Raw genomic sequence first — 23,430 nt, 5'->3', positions numbered from 1 at the left:
AAACATCAGGGGCTCCAGACTTAGAAGAAAATGTTCAGAAATTGCAGTGAGTCAGCCACCTCTTAAATCCCACACTACTTGTCTGACCTAAATATCAGAACACAAACCAGTGCGCCTTCTGTCCATCGTTGTCACAAAAACAAGCCTAAGAGACTTGCAGTTTCCCAGATGAATGTTTCCAGAGGATAAGACCCTCTTGAATTCCGGAGTCAACCCCACAACGCTGGGCGGGCTAAGCGGGGGTGAAACCAGTTATGCACTCGGTGTTTCACGTCTTCCAGAGACTGAAGGGACAGCCCTGGTCCTTACCACCCGGAGTGGCCCTTCATTTTTATTAAACAGAGAACGTGTAACTCTGCCACATTAATATTTTAGCTACAAGACTGCTTTCCTGGGCAAACACATTTTGGTCTCTAAGACGCTAATGTAGTAAACATCACTTCTTATTCTTTCACCCAGAAAACATTTCAAGAAAATTTCTAAATATCATAGAAGTCCAGTGACATCAGATTAACTTCCAAACTTTGTTTCTGCCTCAACAAAATCAGCACATAAACACCACACACCCATGTCTCATCTGAGGCACGCCAAGCCATTCCAAAGGCATCTGGGTTTTTAAAGTACCAGAGCCAAGGGACACCATGCGTTTTTATCCAGCTTTGAATTATTTCTCACTACACGCAGTTTCTAAGCCAAATAACTTGATGAATTCTTTGCACACTGACACAGATTAAAGCCGCTTTTCAACATGGAGAACTTCATTATCATATAAATGTATTATATGGATTTGGACAGGGTGCAAGTCAAATCACATTTCCGGGTCATCATATAGATTGAAAAGGAGACATGAAGCAAAACGGCCAACTGGGCAGGGGTTAGACGTGTCACTGACAAAATAAGGAGGATCTACTATGACTTTCTTTTACGAAAATAAAATGGTTTTTTCTTTAGATCAAAGAAGACTACCATGGGAGCACCTAAAGCAATACAAGTTTCCATAAAGAATGTTAGAGCACTTTGTAAAGAAGATGTGGTCATGAAAATGCAGCTTAAGGATTGGGGGGAAAAAAGATTGCATATTTTGGCTTGTAAGGATATTTAAGCTTGGCAGTAAATGTTAACATCTTTCTAATGGTTGGCAATGCAGTTGTGTAAAGCCAAAAACTCACCTCGACTTATTGACAGAGCTGAGGTTTTTTTTTTTTTTTGGAATGTATTATTTTTTAAAACATCTTTACTGGAGTATAATTGCTTCATAATGGGGCGTTAGTTTCTGCTGTATAAAAAAGTGAATCAGCTATACATATACATATGTCCCCATATCTCCTCCCTCTTGCGTCTCCCTCCCACCCTCCCTATCCCACCCCTCTAGGTGGTCCCACAGCACCAAGGACACAGATGAGTTTTAAGTGACACTGTTCGTCCCCAGGGGAAGTGCACCACACTGCAAAAAAAGTGCTTAGCCTCACTCGATAAACCCTACTGTGACAAGGGCCACATTAGGCATTTTCACCCAGGGGAGGAAACAAGGGAACCAGAGCGAGAAGGCAAGCAAATCAGTAAAGAGGGAGAATAAAAGACCAAAACTGTAAAGGAAGAAGCCAGAAAAAATAACCTTGCATAGGGTGTTTATCCTGGATGTCAATTAGCAAAAAGAAAAAAACTCCCCAAAGTGGTATTCATGAAGACCCTCTAGGTTGCAGGACAGTGACGAGGGAAAAAAGAAATTAAAAGCATGACCCTTGGTCCTCAACACAATTCCAGTTTAGTTGAAGAGGAACGACTAAACCTTAGCCAATGAATAGAAAACAATAAATAACGTCAAGAACTAAATTATACAGTTGTATATGTGCTCATAGGTTATGTGTTTATTAAGTTATATTTCTCTGAAATTTTAAGGTAAAAATGGGTTTAAAATTGAATAAATGGATAGATATCCCTGCTTTAAGGTAAAATGACTTGATACTGTAAAGATATCAACACTGTTTAAATTCATTCTGAAATCTGGTGGAATTCCAATCAAAATTTCAACTGAGTTTGTGCGGTTATTCAAGCACGTATATGAACAACACAATTGGACGCTGCACAGCTAACCAAGACAGCTCTGCAGCAGCAGAGGAAAGAGATGTGACTCGTCACTCTCAGATATTAAGACATGACACCAAGGGATAGTAACTAAATACAGTACGGACTGGCCCGGATAGACAGAACCACAGAGCAGAACAGAAAGGTCTGATTTGGAGGCAAGTACATGTGGAAAATGAACATATAGTAAAGGTGGAACCACAAATTATGGAGAAAAAAAGGACTGTACGTGGTGGTAGGACAAGTGGTTCACCATATGGAGGAAAATCAAAGTGGACTCCGACCTTATACAATATACAAAGGTAGACTCCAAACAGAGTTAAAGACATGAATGTCAAAAATAGAAATGTCATATTAATAGGAGCTGGGATACTCGATGTCTTTGTGATCAATCAATGGGAAGAACTTCTTAAAGAAACCGGAAGGCAGAAAGTTTATTAAATGTATCACATAAAGATTAACTAGCTTGGGAATTCCCTGGTGGCACAGTGGTTAAGAATCCGCCTGCCAATGCAGGGGACACGGGTTCGAGCCCTGATCTGGGAAGATCCCACATACTGCGGAGCAACTAAGCCTGTGCACCACAACTACTGAGCCTGCTCTCTAGAGCCCACAAGCCACAACTACTGAAGCCCACATGCCTAGAGTTCATGCTCCGCAACAAGAAAAGCCACTGTAATGAGAAGCCTGTGCACCACAACAAAGAGTAGCCCCCGCTCGCCACAACTAGAGAAAGGAAGGAAGCAAGGAAGACCAAAAATAAATTAATTTTTTAAAAATTAACAAGCTTAATAAATAAAATGAACAAAGGACATCACGAGCAGACCTAATAAGATGATGACTGAATGGGAGAAGGTATTTCCAGTGTCTAAACTCAAGAAGGAATATATGAGGAAATCAAAAAGAAAAATACAAGAATACTGACAGAAAAATTGTCAGAGAATATGAACAGAAATCAGCAAAAAGGTTAGTAAGTATACAAAAAAGTTGTTCAAACTTTATAATAATTTGAGAAATGCAATTTCAAAGGACAAAGCTATCACATAACAACTAGATTAGGAAAAAATGAGAAGCTGGATAAAGCCAGTTATTGGCAGAGATGTGGCTATGGGAACCATCACCCCCTCCTGATCAAGGCTCAGTCAAAGTAAGTGCTAACAGGGCTTATGAGGCACAAGGTCCCCTCTTGCCTGTGTGCCCATCTCAGAAAAATGCCCACACAGGTCCTTCAGGAAACGTGGTGAAGGTTGTTTGTCCAGCACTGTTTGTGTTCATGGGGGACCAGAAGAAACCTAAGTATCCATCCCTGAAGGAATGAGACAGTCAGAATATGACAGCTGCTCACTGTGGAATGTTGAGCAGGAGGTAGAAGGAAGAGATTAGACGTACACATAGGAATGTGGTTGATTCTTAGAAACATCCTGCTGAATGAAATAGCAAGAATGAAACTCACATGGCTAAAAAAAAAAAAAAGACATGCCTACACTGTGCCTAATGACTTCCTCCCCCAAAGACTGCAATACGGAAAAGGAGGAAAATAAATCTGCAGTGGAGAAACCTGAGAACACTACCTAGACCCCGGAGATCAAGGTCACCATCACCAGTGGCCCAACCGGTGGATGACAGGACCCTTGATAGGATGTGACGAGAAAACACTTCACCTCTGGGATCTTCCCCACCGAAAACCCATAAACCCAGTCTAATCATGAGAAAATCAGCAAACAAATCTCCACGGACTGCCATTCTACTAAGCACCTGACCAATGATCCTTAAAATTATCAAGGTCATCAAAAGCAAAGGAAGTCAGAGAAACTGTCACAGCCTAGAGAAGCCTAAGGACACTGGATGACCTAATGTAACGTGGAATCCTGGACAGGATCCTAGAACAGAAAAAGGAAGAAAGAGCGGACTTTGTACGTTATGTAACGATAATAATAATGCATCAATCCGGGACCCTTAGCTGTGACAAATGTACCACAGTAACTCAAGATGTTAACAACCACAGTAGCTCAAGATGTTAACAGCAGGGGAGATGGGGTCAGGGTACACCACAACATTCCATATTACATTTGCTACTTTTCTGTAAATCTAAAACTATACTAGAATAAAAATTATTTTAAAATATACATGTATATACCTGGAGAAAACTGTAATTCAAAAAGACACACGCACTCCAATGTTCACTGCAGGACTAGTCACAATAGCCAGGACGTGGAACAACCTAAATGCTCATCAGCAGAAGAATGGATAAAGAAGACGTGGTACATAGATACAATGGAATAGTACTCAGCCATGAAAAAGGAACGAAACAGGGCCATTTGCAGAGATGTGGGTGGACCTAGAGACTGTCATACAGAGTAAGTCAGAAAGAGAAAAACAAATACAGTATAATGTCACTTATATGTGGAATCTATAAAAATGGTGCAGATGAATTTATTCACAAAGCAGAAATAGACACAGATGTAGAGAGCAAATGTATGGATACAAAAGAGGGAAGGGGGAGTGGGATGAACTGGGAGATTGGGATTGACATACATACACTACTATGTATAAAATAGATAACTAATAAGGACCAACTGTATATCACAGGGAACTCTACTCAGTGCTCTGTGGTGACATAAATGGGAAGGAAATCTAAAAATGTGAGGATATGTGTATACGTATAACTGATTCACTTCACTGTACAGCAGAAACTAACACAACAGTGTAAAGCAACTATACTCCAATAAAAAATAATTTTAAAAATAAACAAAAAATTAAATAAATAAAATATACATGCCCACAAAGCAACATACATTTCAAAGACCATATACAGATAAAAAATATGTCAACCCTAATAAAATGGTTACCTGTGCAGATGCAGGGGAGATGGGTGTAAGGAATGGGGGTAAAAGAAAGAAGACCCCTAACCTTCTCAGAGTACCGAAGGGGGAAACTAAATTCTGGACGGGTGAAGTGACGCCGCTAGGATTATACTTACCACTCAGGCCTTTGACCTTGAGAACACTGGAAGCTCTTTCCCTGCCTCAGGCAAACTCTGCCTGCTCTGAGGATAAACTGAGTGAATTCACTCCACGGATACAAACTGGGGAATTTAGCAGATGGGCCGAGAAGAGTATGAATGTTTCCATGAAGTGGAAAAAGAAGATGCGGCTTTAAAGTAAGTGACGGAATCCCATAGAATTCCCCAGGTTAAACACAGGGGCTGCTTTAGGGTCACGGAAAACTGGGGAGTAAGATGAGAGGTAGCATTTAGGGCCAAATCTGGAGAGGTTTAGCTTCCAGTAAGTCAAGAGCTACAAGGAATTAATGAAAACAGGGATGGGTTGGATTCCTGGAACCGGAAGGTGGAGAAACACAAGTCAAAGGCAACATCTGGGACTGCAAGGCCAGAGCAGAAGAAGGAATACTGGGGACAGAAAAAAGAGAGTTTTGCTCTATTTTTCCTATTTTCTCAGTAAAATCTAAAACTTTCCAACTGCCTGTAGGTTTTTCAAGGTGAGGGCGGGATAGTTTCTATAGTTGAGTCAGTAGAGTGTGTGGACAGGAGAGTCTTCCCAGCAGCTGGCATCGTGGTGGCACAGATGTGCCCAGAGGCCAGGAAACCTGAAGGATGCGTCAGGGAGAAGGGGGATGCAGGCAGGAGGGGGCAATTGAAGGTGGTAGGGATCCTGCCTGAGTAGGTACAGTTATGCCTTATGTATGACCCTCAGGGAGAGGGATGGAATTCAAAGCTAGAAACATTCCACTCAAAATTAAAGCATCTTAGTAAAAGCCTAAAGAAACGAATTAAATGCTCAAATCACAGAGAGGGAGGGAAATATGATGTCCTCACATCTCCTCCAAGCATCCGAAGAAACGTGGGCAAGACACCACAGCTCACAGCAACACTCCAACCCACTTCCTTAGGTCATTAGCCCTCAATATTCCCCTGTCTGCTAACATCTTCTTAAAAAAAATCAACAAGCCCACACGGCTCAATGACTCAGAAGTCGGAAATGCGTATGCTTTCAAGGGAATGCCGGGAACGGAAAACTGGAAGAAAAATTGTCCCTGTCAGTAACCATTCAGTAGGAACCAGGATCTGAAAAGTAACTGACCTGTGCGTCACGAAACGGGTTCACAGGGAGAATCTTCCTGCTACCAGAGTTTTATCAAACCTGCCAAGGAGTCATCAGTCAATTCAGTAAATTTTTTCTTTACAAGCTGTGATACATTCATATCATGAGAATCTAAGCCACAATCAAAACAAACAAAAAGTGGAGCGTCTAGCTTGCTGTCGTTTGTGAAAAGTAAAGAAAAGGAAAAATTAAGTTGGAGCAACATGGGTGGACCTAGAGATTGTCATACTGCGTGAAATAAGTCAGACAGAGAAAGACAAAAATCATATGATATCGCTTATATATGGACTCTAAAAAAAAATGGTACAAATGAACTTATTTACAAAACAGAAATAGAGTCATAGATGTAGAAAACAAACTTATGGTTACCGGGGGGAAAGTGGTGGTGGGGAGGGATAAACTGGGAGATTGCGACTGACATTCACACTACTATATATAAAACAGGTAACTAATCAGGACCTACCGTATAGCACAGGGAACTCTACTCCATACTTTGTAATGAGCTATATGGGAAAAGAAACTAAATAAGAGTGGATATATGTGTATGTATAACTGTTACACTTTGCTGTTCAGCAGAAAGTAACACAACATTGTAAATCAACTCTAATAGAATTTTTTTAAAAAATTAAGCTGCATCGATATGCATAGCTCATTTCAAAGAAAATCTGTCACCCAGGATTCTTCTGAGAAGAACCGGGTAGCTGAGAAACAGGAATAAGTGGAAGAATTTCCACATTATACACTCTTCCACCCTTTTTGAATTTTGAGTCATATAAATTTACCCCCTCGTCAAAACAAAAACGAATAAAATGTTAAAAAAAAAAGATTAAATATTGATATGTTTATCCCCCGCTCTTTTCTTCAAAGACTTTAAGAAGACACATCAAAATCCATCCACCTCTAACGCAAAAGGATGAAATCAATAATTGAGAGGCACAGATTTAAATTAAAACGGGAAAGAAAAGAATAGCATCTAGAGGTAAAGTGAGCACAGTAAACGTGCCCACAAAATCCTGTTGCTGGATGTGGCCATGAAGCTGGTGGATAAAGCAAAGTAGGGAAGTAGACCAGAGTCAAGGGGCTGTGACAAAGCAGCCTCGCGAGCAGGACACCTTTTCTCATAAGGGAGAGCAAAGAGAGATTTCTCCCAAACATCCATCTTCAGAAGATGCTGAGATACCAAGGGCAGATCCCCAGCTTCTGCCCACAGATGGAGAGCCCCTGAGTGTGGGGTAGGCAGGCCGCGCACCACCTGCGCCCCCCAGAGCTCAGAGCCTGGGAGACCGCATGGCGGGGCCCAAAAAGGCAGAGCAGAGGGGGATCCTCCCGGTTAGACATGCCGCTCAGAACACAGGCGCTAAATTCCACATGGAAAATCTCTGGGCTTGACCAATTAAGTCAGAGGAGGGGGAGAGAAAATCCTCATTTGATAGCATTGTATTTCTTTGTCTCAGACAAACAACACATGTTGGCTTCAGTTTTCCACACATCATGGAGATGAAATAGGCATCCACTTCACAGGGGCCCCCAGACACGTGATTGCCAGAGTTGTCTGTTTGTTTTTAGTACATTTATTTATTTATTTATTTTTGGCTGCGTTGGGTCTTTGTTGCTGCGCGTGAGCTTTTCTCTAGTTGCGCCGAGCGGGGGCTACTCTTCGTTGCGGTGCACGGACTTCTCATCGCAGTGGTTTCTCTTGCTGAGGAGCACGGGCTCTAGGCACACAGGCTTCAGCAGTTGTGGCTCACGGGCTCTAGTGCGCAGGTTCAGTAACTGTGGCACACGGGCTTAGTTGCTCCATGGCATGTGGGATCTTCCCGGACCGGGGCTCGAACCCATGTTCCCTGTATTGGCAGGTGGATTCTTCACCACTGCGCCACCGGAGAAGTTCCCTAGAGTTGTTTTTTACATGTTTGTTTGTCAAGAGCACTCCCTTGGGGATGTACAGCCTTTCCTCTTTTCCTCTTTCTTCTCCACGTGCCCCCTTCCATCCCCAGCGAACCCACAGCAGGTCCTAGTCACGATGTCCCTCTGGTGTCACACACATGCAGTGCACAGAGGCAGTGCTGTATGTTCACCAGACCGGCTCCATTTTCCTCCAGGGAACCCAGCTAAGCCACATTGGTTGCCCAGCTTCTCATGCAGTCAGAAGAAAACATAGGCCTGAGGTCTGGTCAGCAGAATGTGGGTGAATATGGTGCTGTCACTTGCAGACCTGGCCCCTAAAATATCCTGCCTAGTCACCCACGTTGCCCATCGGTCCCTCAAATGTCAGCTGGACTTAGATACTCAGAGCAGCTGATGGCTCTATCATCTTTGTCAGGAGCAAAGACAGTGGAGCCTCTGTCAACTTTTGTCCTAAATAATTACACGGTACAAAACCCCCTCTGCTAACCCACAATGGGCTATAACGCAGGCAGTAAAGAAATGTTTATTTCTAAGATGCTGAGATTTTTGTGCCTGCAGTTAGCCTACCTTGTCTAAGATAGAAATGGGGGTTCCCCCATAACAAGACACCAAATGTTTGGCATTGTCTTAGCAGGTGGAGAGTTAGGTGGGGAGGGTACAGACACAGCAGATCCGGGATATACACTGACAAAATATTGGCAAAGCCACTGCCTATAATACCCCGGAGGGCAGACCTGCCTCCAGAGCTTATGGTGCTAGAACTGGATGGTTCTGCACGAGGAAATGGTTAAAATGCTAAGAAAACAAGAAGAGGATGGAAAACAGATTGCTTGGATAGATGTTACCTGTTCCTAGTTGCCTGTTGCTGACGTTCAGCTAGGTTTTTATAAAAGTATCAAAGAACTACAAGAACTATGATGTGTAGCTGACACACTAGCAAACAGACATAAGCAAAATAAGAAGCTATTTCAGAAATTTGAGACTTAGAGAGTTGGAAAGTCATTTGCTAATTGCTTCTAGTCACCTCAAACAGATGTCATTTTTTAACTTTTTTTTTAATTGAAGTATAGTTGATTTACAATATTATATTAGTTTCAGGTGTGCAACATAGCGATCCCAAATTTTTATAAATCATACTCCATTTATAGTTTTTATAAAATATTGGCTATATTCCCTGTGCTGAACAATATATCCTTGTAGCTTATTTATTTTATACATCGTAGTTTGTACCTCTTAATTCCCTACCCCATCTTGCCCCTTCCCTCGTTGCTTCTCTGGCATTTTAAAAGACATTGTGTATTGGAGACCCCGTGAGATTTCTCAGTTGCACGTTGTGACTCAGGTCTTTGGTAAAAATCAGGTTAAGGATGGGTCTTTCCACCCACTTTTAGATAACCTCAAGGTAGCCACGATGAAACTGAAAAATAGAGGCACAGAAGTGAGGAAGCAATATAATAAACAGCCTTGAAATTATGTCTGGGAAACATTGTATGGTTATGACATGAGGAGCTTTCTGAAAGGAAACAAATCAGAAGCCTTCTATATTACTGAGAGAATTGTATTACTAAAGTTGTTATGATCTGGAATTAGAAAAGCTTTGAATAGTCTCCAAACCTTAAATCAGTCTCAGGCAGAAAGTGGGCTGTGAGTGTTGGTGGTCCCCAAGGTAAACTGTATTAATTAATAATAAGTGATAAAAGGTAAAATGGCCAGACCTGCTGGAATAAACAATAGAAAAACATAAGAATAGGAACAAATTTCACAGAAGCTCAAGAGTCTTCATGAATTGGTCAAGAAACAGACATTGAAGAGTATCAGGCAATCAGGGACATGAGGAAAGGTAGTAAGAATTGCTTTAGCCTGGACAGATGCACCAATAATTGTAGTAAGAGCATCTGGGAGAAATTAAGCATGTCATGACTATAAGAGATCTGAAGAGACTAAAACAGCAAATCTCAGCGTACAATGCAAAGGAGGCATCCCCACAGTACCCTGCGAAAAAGATCCTTTATTGTCCTCACACAGTTAGTACTTGCATCTCCAGGAGCACATCACCAGTGGTACCCAGGAGAGATGAGAATGGTGTGAGGATAGTGAGCCCAGACGATATTCAAGTCCAGTTAGCGTGGTACCTGGCAGGACTGATGCAGAAACACAACACAACATTGACCCCCAACTCCCACACATATGCCAGGAGTTGTCCAGCTTGCATGCTTACTCAGGCAATTAGCAAAAGGAAGAAGCAAAGTGGAGAAGAAGGTGTGAGGGACTAAGGGGGAGAAGGCAATAAAGGCATTGGTAACACCAAAAAGTCAAGACACTAATCAGCATATACTGGAGACCTCATGTTTACCTTGTTGTCTCTACCCAGGAAACACTTATGCCCCATTCACTATTGGACCTATAGAGACTAAGAGAGTGCCCTTCAGCTATTCCCCACTTTAACCAGAAGCTAAGGAAGGCAGAGTTCTGTTGGAATGACATCAAAACAGGTGAAACTGAAAAATCCGTTTCAGCATGCCCCTGCAGACCCAATGCACCTGCCGCTAGATTCTGACATTTCCGGGGGGACCGATAGGGTTCACTTGCCAGGACTGACATTACTACAAGATTCAGAGATGTCTGAAGAGTTCCCCATCAGTTTAGAGAACCGCCTTTCTTATAACTGCAGAACTGTCACCTCTACATTGAAGGCTGCTCCGAGAGTATAGAGCGCCTCCGAACGTACACCATCGCGTATTCTGGTGCACCCATGAACGCTTCCATTACACCTACCCCACTGCTTCCCTCTGCCAATCCCCACTGCAACCTCTTCATCACCCTCGAAGTGCCCATGAGCAACAACCAGGGGCCAAGCTGTGGAAATAAATGAGAAATACAGTGCATGGCTCTGGCCTGCCCTCATGAAGCTTGCAATCTTGTTTGGAGGTGCCTCTGAGACATGGATTTCACAAGCAGTGATTAATTACACGGCCGGCAAAGTAACACAAGGGTATTAGGGTTCACAAAACGGGCAAGGCATTGGGGCTGGCACGTTGATGGCTGGCTCCCTTGGGTCTGCCTAACAAGAGTTTTTTTCTCTCCTGCTAGATATGATCATTCATCTTCTTCCTTTAGTTTTACTCCAGAAAATAATCTTTCTGTCCTTTTGGTTTCAGTTCTCATAGTCTTGCAATCTTCTTCTTCCTACACTTAGAAAAGCAGCCTTTCCCTCATGGCCTCAATGGGAAACAAGTTCTAACCTCTGTAACATTCAGGCATGTTCATCTGAAAGCTTTCTCTTCCCCTCTGTGTCTGTGTCTACTTGTTCTATTGATTCAGACTATTCAACCAGTGAGCAGAGACATCTAATTATATTTTCCACTGAAATATTACATGTTATTAATGCTTAGCAAGTAAGAAAAACAATAATGTCTTTATGTTTCCCCTGTTTTTCAGCCCAGGACTTCATATGTAAAAAGAGATCTTAAAAGTATAGCATGGAAGGGTTTGGTCCATTAGACATATATTAGGTTGTGTCCTCCTGTACAAAGGTTCAGGCTTTTAAATGGGACATGAAGCTACTAGCCATTACACGTCTGCTTTGTTTTTTTTCCTCCTACTTCAGCGGACTGGCATGTTAGTCTCTTGGCAAAAGTCATATCAAGAGCTGTTCTTTTCCCAACAATACATCTTGACCACCATCGATGGGCTGTCACTCAGAAATGCACAATTATTTTTTACACTCTCACATACTTAAGAGCCCCACAGGAGTCCAGACTCCCCTTTCCTTACCCCTTGACCCCACCCTACCTGTAGGTGCTGCCAGCCTCTCTTCTCCAACACAAGCTTCCAGTCCAGCCAGGCCAGCCTCCCTGGAGATTCCAAGGCTTCTTATTCTAGTAACCTCTAAATTTAACCCATCCACTGAAACCTCGAAAATTCACGTCATCCCCACAAATCTCTCTGGACCATAATAGCTCTCGGTGATGACTCACCCTTTTGAATTTGGAATATGCAAGGATCTAAAAAATTAACAGCACAACATAGCATATACATCAGACAGTCAAATGGGCAGAAGGATGAACACTCTGTTTATATCAAGTTAGATCGGCCTCTTTTTAGGAGCAGAATCTACAGAGCCTGTTCTCGGTAACACACACATAGCTACCACACTGAACTATCCACGGCTTTGCCTTTCCAAGGAAGTTTGTGAGCCTCTTGGAGGCTCTCATAACCCAGAACCGCCTGCAACATCAAACGCTAATAGCGCTGGGCATGCAGGACATACACCAAAGATTCCCACTGATGTGCCCCGTAGGGAGGCTGGGAATATGATCTGCTCAAACCGAGAGTGAAATCATACTCAAGCAATAAATCAGTGAAAGAGCACTGAGAATAACTGTAGCCACATTTTCAATGAACTGACTGGGATTTGGGACCGTAACAGAGCTGGACCCTATGAGACCTCCCCAGAATGGACACCCACCCATGTCCTCCGCCTGCCTCTTTGTCTGTAGGAGAATGTTAGTCAAAGAATAAATTTAGTCAGAGGAGTGAGAAAATGCAGAAAGAAAGGAAAATAGTCAAGCAAGACAAATAATAATACTTTAACCATTAAACAAAGCCAAGGACCTTTAGTTCTTCCTCCAGGACTATAAATAATATTCTGAACCATGTCCTTCGAGCTGTTTTGCAGATACTGAAACCCTCAGCAGGTGGGAGAAGTTAACTGTGTGCTGCCCACAGACGGGCTGGAACCAGAAGGCTGATGATGCCGGCTCCCCATTACCTCACCACCGACCAATCAGAAGAGTGTCCATGTGCTCACCACGCCCTGCTCCTTGAACACTGTACCCGCACCAGGGGGGACACACAGTCTCGAGGGCATTAGGCCCCCTTTGCCGGGCAAAGCAATAAAACTCTTTCTTTCTACTTCCCCCAAAACTCTGTCTCCGAGATTTAATCCGGCCCCGGTGTACAGTGGTCAAATTTTGGCAACAGGACTCACAGAGACCCACTCTACGTGCAATTTCAGCAGAGGGGGTGTGGGGGGGTGGGAGGGATGAATGGCATGAAAATATCTGTTCTCAGATGGCCTTTGAGATCATCTGATAGGAGCCGTCCTCCTAGAGATGAAGAACGTCTCCTACCGAAGCTGGAAGACCAGAGACCTCACAAAGTGCGCTCAGTCCCAGCTATACCCTTTCGCACCCGCAGCAGCTCTGCATGTGTATTTCCCCCGAAGCAAGTACCCACCTCTACCTGGAAGCAGGGGATGAACCCTCGCCCAGAGTTCCCATCCCTGGCTAATAGGAACACATTTCATGTTGTTCTGATGCTATGTAACTGGGTTAACTGCAGATCTGTTGTGATTGCTTTCTCTTCTCCCTCTCATCTATGCTACACGCAACAGATCTTAACACATCCTCTAAACAAGTAAGTTATGCCACAGCTGGTACAGTGTGGTAACAGGAAGACTTGAGTTCAAATAACTAAACCCGTAACTGAGCAGCTAAGATGTTTTTCCTTAAAAAAAATTTTGTTGTTGTTTTCGATTTTCTGACATTACTTTTCTAGCTCAGGTAACAACAAAGCAGTGTTTGGACAGTGTCACCAGGCTATTTTTGTAAACAAAAGCTCTGATGTGCACATGCTGTCCCAGAAATTATGGACGATCACATGAATAAAACTCTCTTTCTGGCCTCAAGAATCTAGTAAGATGACTAAAAATGGAACCCAAAAAGTCTAATAAAGGGAGAACATAATAGGAGGCTGTGGAATTTCAGAGCAGGGACAAATTCCCTGATTTTCCTTCACTGGGGAAATGGAATTAGTAAAAACCATACGTGTTTACAAAGCAACATCTACAGAATTTAGAAATTCTTAATTTCAAAAGATGGCTATCTTCCGTTTTGATCATTCTTCTGCATTCACACTCCCTTCCTCTTCCACTCAGTTGCCTACTGACAAAAGAACATGCTTTTTCACAACACTTTTTTCACAGAGGCTGATGTTTAAAAGTTCTCTCTGAAGAGCAAGTTTGCTTTGCCTTCATCCAAATATTGAAGCCACGGAGTTAATAATGAGCAATGACGTAATTGTGCACATTTGCCACACTGTACAGCTTCCGAAGTGTTTTCACAAATGCTATGTCGAGGGGTCTCTCTGAGGACAACACATGGTCCGATGAACGCGTCGCTCGGTGTGTGCGTGCATGTGATTATTATTATTTTCCTCGTGCACGGAGGAATCTGAGGCTCAAGGAGTTTGGTGAGTGACAGTGACAACTGGCAGGTGTCAGACAAAAAGAACATTGCTGGCTAAGCCCTCTAAGCTAAAATTACTTACAAATTATTGCCCTTGAAAGCTCATGTTCTCGCTGGTATATGTTCTCTTGCAAAGCTAACGGCCGTGAGAAGCATCTGGGGGCCCAGGCTCCCCTTTTCTCCACGCGTGCCCCCCCCCATTCCCTCCTCAGAAACTGGTCGACCTCTCTCCTCTCATCCTCTCTTCCCAATAAAAGATCAAAAAGCAGCCATTTGAACTTCCATCCTAAAAAGCCAAAGCCAATGAATTATGTCCTTCAAGAGTATCTGGGCCTTAAAACTTGGGCATCACCCTGCGGGGGGGATGTCTTCTTGCTAATAAACGCTTTTGGGGGCAGCAGCCAGAAGGTGGGAGGAATTTGGTGCTGAACCACTGATGCTGCTGTGTTTCCCTCCAGTGATGAAGAAAGGGCCTCTGAGCTTTTCTTCAGGGTCAGAGAAGGAAAGAGAAGCTGGCACTAATGAAACCTGGGCTGTGTCCCTGCAAGGAACTTCAGGGATGAGCAATGACAGATTTAACAAGTAGAGAAAGCCCACTGGGTCCCCAGGGGCTGAGGGACAAAGAACAAAGCAGAATCTGGGGAGCAGCCAGGGGCCTGAGAGTGACATCCCCAGCGCTCTCTCCAGCCCCACGCATGCACATTTGTCCTGGCCTGATCTCAGACTCTCCGGCTCAGGCCCTGTGCTTCTCAAGTTCTGCCCCAGGTCCAGAAGGCAGCACCCTCAAGTCCCACAGCCTTGACCCAGGCTACTCTTGCTTCCATCTGGACACACTCAGTGGGAGAAGCTGTTCTTACCTCGTAGTGGGCCACGCGCTGAGACTCCGATATCAGCTGTGCGCTGCACACCTTGCAGTAACTGTCTGTAAATAAATCCTGATCGATATCGGAGGACTTCATCAGGCTAAAAGAGAATCAAAAGAAGAGAAAGGCAAGATGAATCCACTGCCTTGGCTTTTAAGCAGGACCCTAAGTGTGTGAAGAAGCCAGGAGCCCGGTACCAGATCCAGTGATGGTGACAGTGGGGGACATCTCCCCAAACCTTTGGGGCGACCATGTCAATCGACCTTAGTAAGCGTATAGGTGACCATTTTCTCCTAAATGCTCAACAGCGTGGCTGATACCCCGAAAAACTGAAATCCAGCTTTAGTTTTCTTTGTTTGACAAATCAGACCTACATCTACTGTATTGTCAAGGATTTATGTGAAAAGACATCTTCAAAAACAATTCATATTAGCAAAATATTGTAAGCACCCAATAGAGCCAACAGTAGGAAACAGGTTACATGAAATTCTGATACAGTCATACACTAGAACACTACATGGCCCCCAATCCAAACTCCGAACAAATCCTTTGAGAAAATATTTAGTAAAATAGGAAAAAGTTGGCCATTAACAACAAAGGTTTACAAATCAGTATGTACAATATTATACTAATTTCTTTTAAAACATGTATAGGCGTGCAGAAAACCATTCCAGGAAATTTTAACAAAATGTTAATAGCAGTTATCTTTGGGAGATTATAGGTAATCACGTAATTTTCCTTATTTTTACATTTTCTACAATGAACATGGATTGCTTTTGCAGTACATGGAAACAGGTTAGTTTTGTAAAAAGACTTACAAGCAATATCAAATTGACTTTTGAATTCAATAGCCTTACTTAGTTAAAAAGTAAAATCAGACGAGAGCATCACTTTCTGTGCAAGTCTACGCCTCGTAAAGGGAGGAGCCCTCGTGATTCCTGCTGACTCTTCTACAGGTAGGGTAGAGGAAATTCATAAAGGCCACTTCCACCGCTCCACACCACAAGTGAGCCCACAGAGGTAAACAAACATATCCTCGAATTCCAAACCCCAAACCAAAATGCAGCCGAAGTTCTCAAGCTTGTGAAAGTGAGCTGACACAGAGGTGTCTTACAGCAGCTGAAATGTAATGTCACCACCCTGGAAACACACACCAGCGCATCAGGATGCTTTTCTCTAACCCCCAAAATTTGTTTCATCTTACCTCCTACCTGCCAAGCAAAGAGTAAGGACTGTGGCAGAGGCCATGCGTATGAAGAGGCCTGAGAAGCCGAGACAGCAGGGTAGGGTGGGCACCCTGGAGTTCATCCTACTCCAAAACCCTCACCGTACACATGAAACTGTCCAGAGTCACACTGCTGATGTCTGGCATGGCCACAGATACTGCCCAGCTTCCCGGATCCCCATTCCCACTCCAGCCCAGGTCGAGTGCTACCCGCAAGCTGCACGATATGGTAAGTCACTAAACCCGCTAGGTCTCAGTTCTCTCCCTACAGAAGTTAAGAAAACAACATTTTCCAGGCCTCCTTAGAGAACTGTGGGGAATATCAAAAGGAGAAATCTCAAAGAAGGTACTGTATAGACTGTACAGCTCCTTTTATTTGAATGGGAATCACTATCCCATTTTTACTGACATCCCGATGTTGGTAAGATATTGGGCAAGTCTTGATTAATGCAACAAGATGAAGGATTGTGGTCCACTTTAAGACATGTAAAAAAATCATCTAAATAGCTGGGTCATGAGAGTAAAGTATTTCCACCTGAAATAAAAGGCTGCCTGACTCAACAGCTCCAAACTCACTTTCTACCTTATCTTTGGCTATCGTGGCCTGTTAGGGCATTTGTATTAAGCAGTTCAAAAGGATTCACAGTTTCTGCTCCCAGGAGACAAGAGTACCTATGGCTTCCAATGCCCTGAGTCCCAACAGTAATGCCAGAGAGTAAGGAGCAGCCATTCTCACAGCTGAAATGGACCTGTTATTTCTGGAAGGATCGTTCTGGGCAGACAGCCTGGTCAACTTGGAGTACAGCACCTGCAGTGCCTGGAGGCTCACGACCTCACATGGCAGCCTGTTCCAGAGAGCCTGGCAGCTCTAGTATTTAGGTACTTTTTAGGTTGATTCAAAATCTGTCCCCCTATAGATTTCACTCATTGATTCTCTTTGGGAACGACACAGAATAATTCTACTCCCCTTTCTCATGAGATCCCCTCCCTCAAGTATTGAAGATAGCTCTCTTCTATCTATTCCCAACACCTGTCCCACCTTATCATCTTGGTCTGTGTCTGTCTTTTTATGGACCATCTTCAAAGGCAATGCCAAGAGCAGAATGAAACACTCCCAATATGTCAGCAGAGGATCGCAAATCCAAATGACCCTCCAAAACATCCCCTGTCATTTGCAACGGTCTGTATTCACAGCCCAGAGAGCAGACGGAGGGGAGGTGCTCTGGCGATGTGAAAATGTAGTAAAACATTTTGAAATGTCAAATGGGCAAAGAAAACTTGGTAAGGTGTATTTTTGAAGCCAAGCTCCTATAAGTAGTTGTGTTTAAATATTATCGTGTTCCCTGCTATTTCTAATAAAGAAAAGCATGAAAATAGCTTCACGGGTTAGACCTGGTTAATAGGAATCTCCAAACTCAATGCACACTCCCTCCTCATTATACAACTGACTGCAGAAATCAAACAATGTGAAAGGATATTCAAGGTACGCGTCGGACCAAGCAGGGCCGTAGGAGTCTGAGTCTCGGTAAAGCAGCTGTGCAGCAGAAATAGCTTTAAAGGCAGAATATAAAATGTGTATACTAAAAAAAAAAAAAAATTCAAAGGAAGAAGAGAATATCCTGGCTTTTTCCACTGTTTTATATAAGAATATTGACTTGAACATGCCCACATACAGTACAATGGTAAGGAAGACCCCTCTGGAATCGACACGGCCCGAGTAGAATACCTGAACGAGTTAAATGCCAGTGGGAGGCTATCAGCGGACAAGTGTCAGCCCGGTTTGTGCATGAGACCTTTACTCCAAGAAAAGAGAACTCTTTCTGTGTAGGTCACTTTAGACAAGCAGAGGGTCTGATTTATGATTCAGAGAGTGGACTTCCCAGGAGGGGAGGCTGCCCCTTGCTTCTCTCCTCCCGCTTGTTTAGAATGGGATTCCCAGCTTCACTGGCCTTCAGAAGTGCAGGAGAGCTGGGAAGAAAAAGGAAAACTGGACTGTCTTTCCTTAACCTTGTCCATGGTGCTGAATCACTGGCTAGAGCTGAGACGGGGCTGGGCCACTGATCCCTTACTGGTCAGTCATACTGTCCATCAGGGCCAATGTGTGGTGACACGCCCCCTCAAACGCTAAAAGCATGCTGATTGTACTGAACTCTGACCAGGCACTAGGGCATTGTGAGGAGGGAGACAAGAGTAAGGGAAGCAGTTTGATGTCCTGAATTTGAAACTGATCTGAAGGAAAGCTTCCTCACTACTCCCCACCCTGGCACATTCCAAAGCAAACACTGAAGACTTGGATAACCTCTCTATCACTCTTCAGTGTTCACAGAGGAAAGGGCTGCCTGTATTGTAGGAAAGTAAAGGCCTAGAGTAGAATTGGAGGCAGTATTGAACAGGAACATGATCAGATTCTCATTGGCTGTCTTAGGTCTCTATACAGCAATAGACCTATTTAAATGTGTAGCGGTGACGGTGTAAGACTCAGAGGTGTAGTTCAGTATAATAAATAAAGAAAATTTGGAGGGGAGAGATTTTGTTCATTCAATAATGGTTATTGAGCATCTATTATATGTGAGGCATCGGGATAAGAGAAGGCACAGATCCTGTCTTCCAAATCTTTATAAGCTGTTGAGTGAGAAGAGAGATACCCACCAAATACAGGCAGCAAGTGTAACTGGCTGGTAAAAAGTGCTACAGGATTTGACGAGACAAGAGGTATTATAGAAAACTCTTCAAGGAGGTTCTATAAGAGTTGAAATTTAAGGATGGACAAGATTGGAGTGGAGAGAAATGGGTTCCAACTCAGGAGCTAATTCTGTTCCCTGGCACAGGAGAAAATCCTACTATCAGTAGGTATAAGAAGATATATATGGGGCTTCATCTGGGGGCTTCCCTGGTGGCGCAGTGGTTGAGAGTCCGCCTGCCGATGCAGGCGACACGGGTTCGTGCCCCGGTCCGGGAAGATCCCACATGCCGTGGAGCGGCTGGCCCGTGAGCCATGGCCGCTGAACCTGCACATCCGGAGCCTGTGCTCTGCAACGGGAGAGGCCACAGCAGTGAGAGGCCCGCGTACCACAAAAAAAAAGAAGATATATATGAAGGGCACTGGTGGGCTTATTTGGGGTTATGCAACATGAGGGGAAAAGGCAGGAAAATGCAAGAAAGAGAGGGGTACACAGACTTCAAGGTCCAGATGGAAGCAGGAGAGCAGGTCCCAACACATTTCTCAAGGTGCAAGGAATGGCGTTTTTCAGGATCTTCAAATGCAGATGTGAAGCCTTCCTTTCTGCTTCTTTCTGCTCCTCAAGAGTAGATTTCAGGAACACTGGCTGAAAATTCAAAGAAACCTGAGGCTTCAGAGCTGAGATTAATATTCTTCATTCCATTCCATTTCTAATAATACTAAAATAGTTTCTGACTTAAAGATCCCCAAACCCATGCAGGACTCTTCAGAGAAAAACAAGACATTAGTTCAAATCCAGGTTTGGTCACTTGTCAACTAGGTTTTTGAGCAAGTTATATATCCTCCTTGAGCCCTGCTTTCCTCATTTGTGAAATGGGGTAAACATTCCCAAAAATGTTTACCGCAAAAAAAAAAAAAAAAGTCTTGTTTCTACTGATTCCACTGCCAGCTGATACTCAGGCCTTATGCTCGTGAAGACCCCATACTTCCTGAACGTTTAAAATCTATTGTTGTTGTTGGTAGGTGCTAATGCTGGCAGATGGAGTAGTTTGACGAGAACTGTGTCCTACCCTCTCTCTTGCCCACGTGTGCTCTTCTCGCTGCGAACTGCTCCCCGGGGGGACGCAAAGGAAAAGCACACTCCACCCAAAGTCTGGGTGTAGACCAGTTCTCTGCACCCCTAGCCACTCACTGTGGTGGCCCTGCGGTGGCCACAGCTGTCACACTCCCCAGGGTGGCATCTCTGCTCCCATCCCTTGGAGAGAGAAGCCCTCGGCCTGGTGATCCCCACCGCTGGGTATCCTGTCACAGATTTTGGCATTTTCCCTCCGAAGCTCATCTATAAGCTCTAATAACCTAACCTACTCTTCAGTCACTCTCTCCCCTCACTAGCCCTTTAAAAACAGGATTTAAGACTCATGGCAATTTCAACCAAAGTGTTAGTTACTCTTACCCTTAGGGGCATATTTCTGCATTTCCAAACTGCCACTCCGCCTGACTTTGTGAACTCATCAGTATCAGGGACTGCATCTAAAAATACTCCCAGCATGGGACTTCCCCGGCATCCGGTGGACTCCGTGCTTCCACTGCATGGGGCATGGGCTCGATCCCTGGTCGGGGAACTAAGATCCCACATGCTGCACGGCACGGCCAAAATTTTTTTTAAAAGTACTCTCAACAGTTTCTGACTCTTGTGTAAACTCTAGACCCAGAAGGAATGAAGACTTTATTTTACTACTGTAAGCATACGAAGTGGCGCTCCTGAGTCGGGCTTAGGGCTAAGGGCCTTACCACCTGATTCAGTTCCTCCAAGAGGCAGGTAGCGTCAACAGCCTCCTTTTCCGGATGAGTAACTAAGGCTTTGGATTGAGTAACAAGTTTGTAAGTGGCAGTCGGGTACCAAACTGGGGCTGACTGTGTCCATCCACTCAGCCCTCACCCTGGCTCCCTCCCTGTGGTGGAATTCAGCATGGTGAGCCTTTCAGTCTGTTCTCCTATCGCCCGTCTAGGGAGCAGCATTAAAAATATGAAAATGAAAGTGTCGGGCAGACATCCTGCCCAGAACCCATATGTTGTGGCCTGGAGAGCCCCAACTGTCCAGGGGGAACCTTGGAAGCTGGAACTGACCTCAAGGTCCAGATGCTCTTACCTGCGTTTATCTAATCAAACTGGGATGTGCTACCGTCTTCCCGCACCTTTTACCTCTGTTCTGCCTGCACATCGGTAGCCTGACTCACCCTCAGATTCAGCACCTACTTCTCTCCCATTTGGCCTGACACCCTGCAAAACCAGCCCACCCTTCTGCCTAGCCTGGCTGGCTCCTCTTCATCCGGCTGGGACCCTCCACTCTATGCCCCATGCCCACCCCAGCAAAGGGCTGGACTCCCACGGCCACAGTGCCCCGTGCGGAGAGGCTAGACTTCTGTCTCTTTCAATTTTGACAAGCTGAATGGTGGACTGAAAATGCCACCAATTAAAACGAACTTCCCCCTGGTTTATGAACTCGAAACAGACAGGAGGAAGCCTGCTGCCGCTTCCATTCAGCCACATTCTAAAATTAAAATTATTAACAGCAAAAAGACTATTGAAATGGTTCCTATTTTGTTCTTACCAACACTGCAGGGGATCAAGTTCTACTCAGAAGGAGGAACGCTATGAGAATCGGGACTGGTCCATTTTCAGCACAAAACAAATAAGCCTTGGTCTGCTTCTCTGTGATCCTTTGAGCTCTTGTTCTACGTGCGAAAGCGCCCTGAACTGGAGCCCGCTTTTGGTGTTCTTGTGTCTGTGGCCTGATCTGTGCTCCCTTCCCCTTTCAGGCCCTGCCACTGTCCTTCTGGGGCACATAAACTGCCTTCTCTGCAAGCCTTCCTGGCATCAGCAAAGATTTGGAGACAAACACGTGACTTTGGAAACATCTCCACAGTGACCCCTCACCCCCACCCCTGCCTCTAGGGACCAACAGTCGCACAGATGAGCTGGGTCTGTCTTGTCCCTTCACATCTCCCTCCATGTGAAGGTGGGGGACCCAGGGCTGGTTACCATGGCAGCAGACCAAGCAGCCTGAGCAAAAACTACCACGGAAAGTGCTCCAGAAACGGAAGCATGCTGGACTTCCATGAAATCGCACCCGAGAGAGCAAGGGGGCCGAGAGCACACAAATGAAGTGATGCCCGGACCCAGCTCTTGGGGCCACAGGCCCAACGTGTTCTCCTTTAAGTCACCGCACACCCTCAGGTGGCCAGACAGGGGACCTGGAACCTCCATGAAGTGGCTGAGATCCGGACGAATATCAGATACACAACCAGCTTGAAGCACCTTTGGGTTCCCTGTTTCTTGGGATGAAGCCCTTTCTGCTGCTCGGATGCCGCCTCCCCCTTCCTGATGACGCTCAGGTAAAGGAATCTGGCGGTCCAGGCCCCTCACCATAGATTATCCACATGCAGGCGCAAGCTCTGCTTCCCAGCCTGAGCTTGAGAGAGAGAGAGAATTCCGCACACCACTATCTTCTCTCTCTTCTGCTTGGCATCGCCAGGAGCTGCAAAGCTGACTTACACCGCTTGAATAATTGTCTTTTAATGGCGCAATTTTCCTCACTTGTAAAACCGGGCACTGTGATCCTGACTCAGAGGCACCTGCCTCTGCTGGGCACACACGCCTCATCCCAGGCCCTGGGCTGTGGAACCATATCTGTCAGTCTTGTCCACATGTGGCTCAGGCTGGCCGATGACATCCGGGGCGGAGAGAGGCAAACGTGCCCCCAGCCTGGGCCAGCCTCTGAGGGCACACACGTGTGCGCCTGGTCCCTGGCCACTTCTCCCTCTCCGGCCCCTTGTGCCTTGTCAGGATGTGTGAGTCTGGATCGTAGATGCCAAGGGACTGAGTGGAGCCCAAGGCTTCCAGGAACCCCAGCGCCTCAGATTTTCTATGGCCTTTACAAAACGGCCTCTGCCCAAGTCCAGCATATCCTACAGCCTCGCTCGCATCCCCCTTTTACTCATCACCCGGGGTTTATTGAGCATTTACTCTGTGCTGGTGCCCCTCTAGGCACTAGGTTTGCCGCAGTGAACAACTCCTCCAAGGTTCTGATCTCACGAGAAGGTTCACACACTGGACTCGGTACACACCATTCTGCAGAAACACACACAGAATCCCTATCTCCTTCCACACATTAATAAAATACTCATACCAGCTAGTAGGCAGTGGCTCTCTCTCTCTCTCATGTCATTCTAGAATCTCTACGCGTTCTGTGGCTTAACAGTCCCTGCTAAGAGTTCAGGGTTGGACCTCTGTCTCCAGT

General features: G+C 44.8%; 1 protein-coding gene across 1 annotated transcript in view; it reads right to left on the bottom strand.

Annotated features, from left to right (window-relative positions):
• The window catches only part of ZMAT4 (zinc finger matrin-type 4), a 302,562-nt gene that overhangs the window by 201,537 nt on the left and 77,595 nt on the right, over positions 1-23,430 (bottom strand). Inside the window, exon 2 of the mRNA XM_079908945.1 lies at positions 15,220-15,325. Within this exon, the coding sequence (XP_079765071.1) occupies positions 15,220-15,321 (102 nt within the window). The 5' untranslated portion in view covers positions 15,322-15,325. The remainder of the gene's footprint in view (positions 1-15,219; positions 15,326-23,430) is intronic.

The sequence above is a fragment of the Stenella coeruleoalba genome (genome assembly GCF_951394435.1).
Source record: "Stenella coeruleoalba genome assembly, chromosome: 21".
Lineage (NCBI taxonomy): Eukaryota > Metazoa > Chordata > Mammalia > Artiodactyla > Delphinidae > Stenella > Stenella coeruleoalba.
Note: the sequence above shows the minus strand (reverse complement) of the source record. Positions and strands in the feature narration are given on the sequence as shown.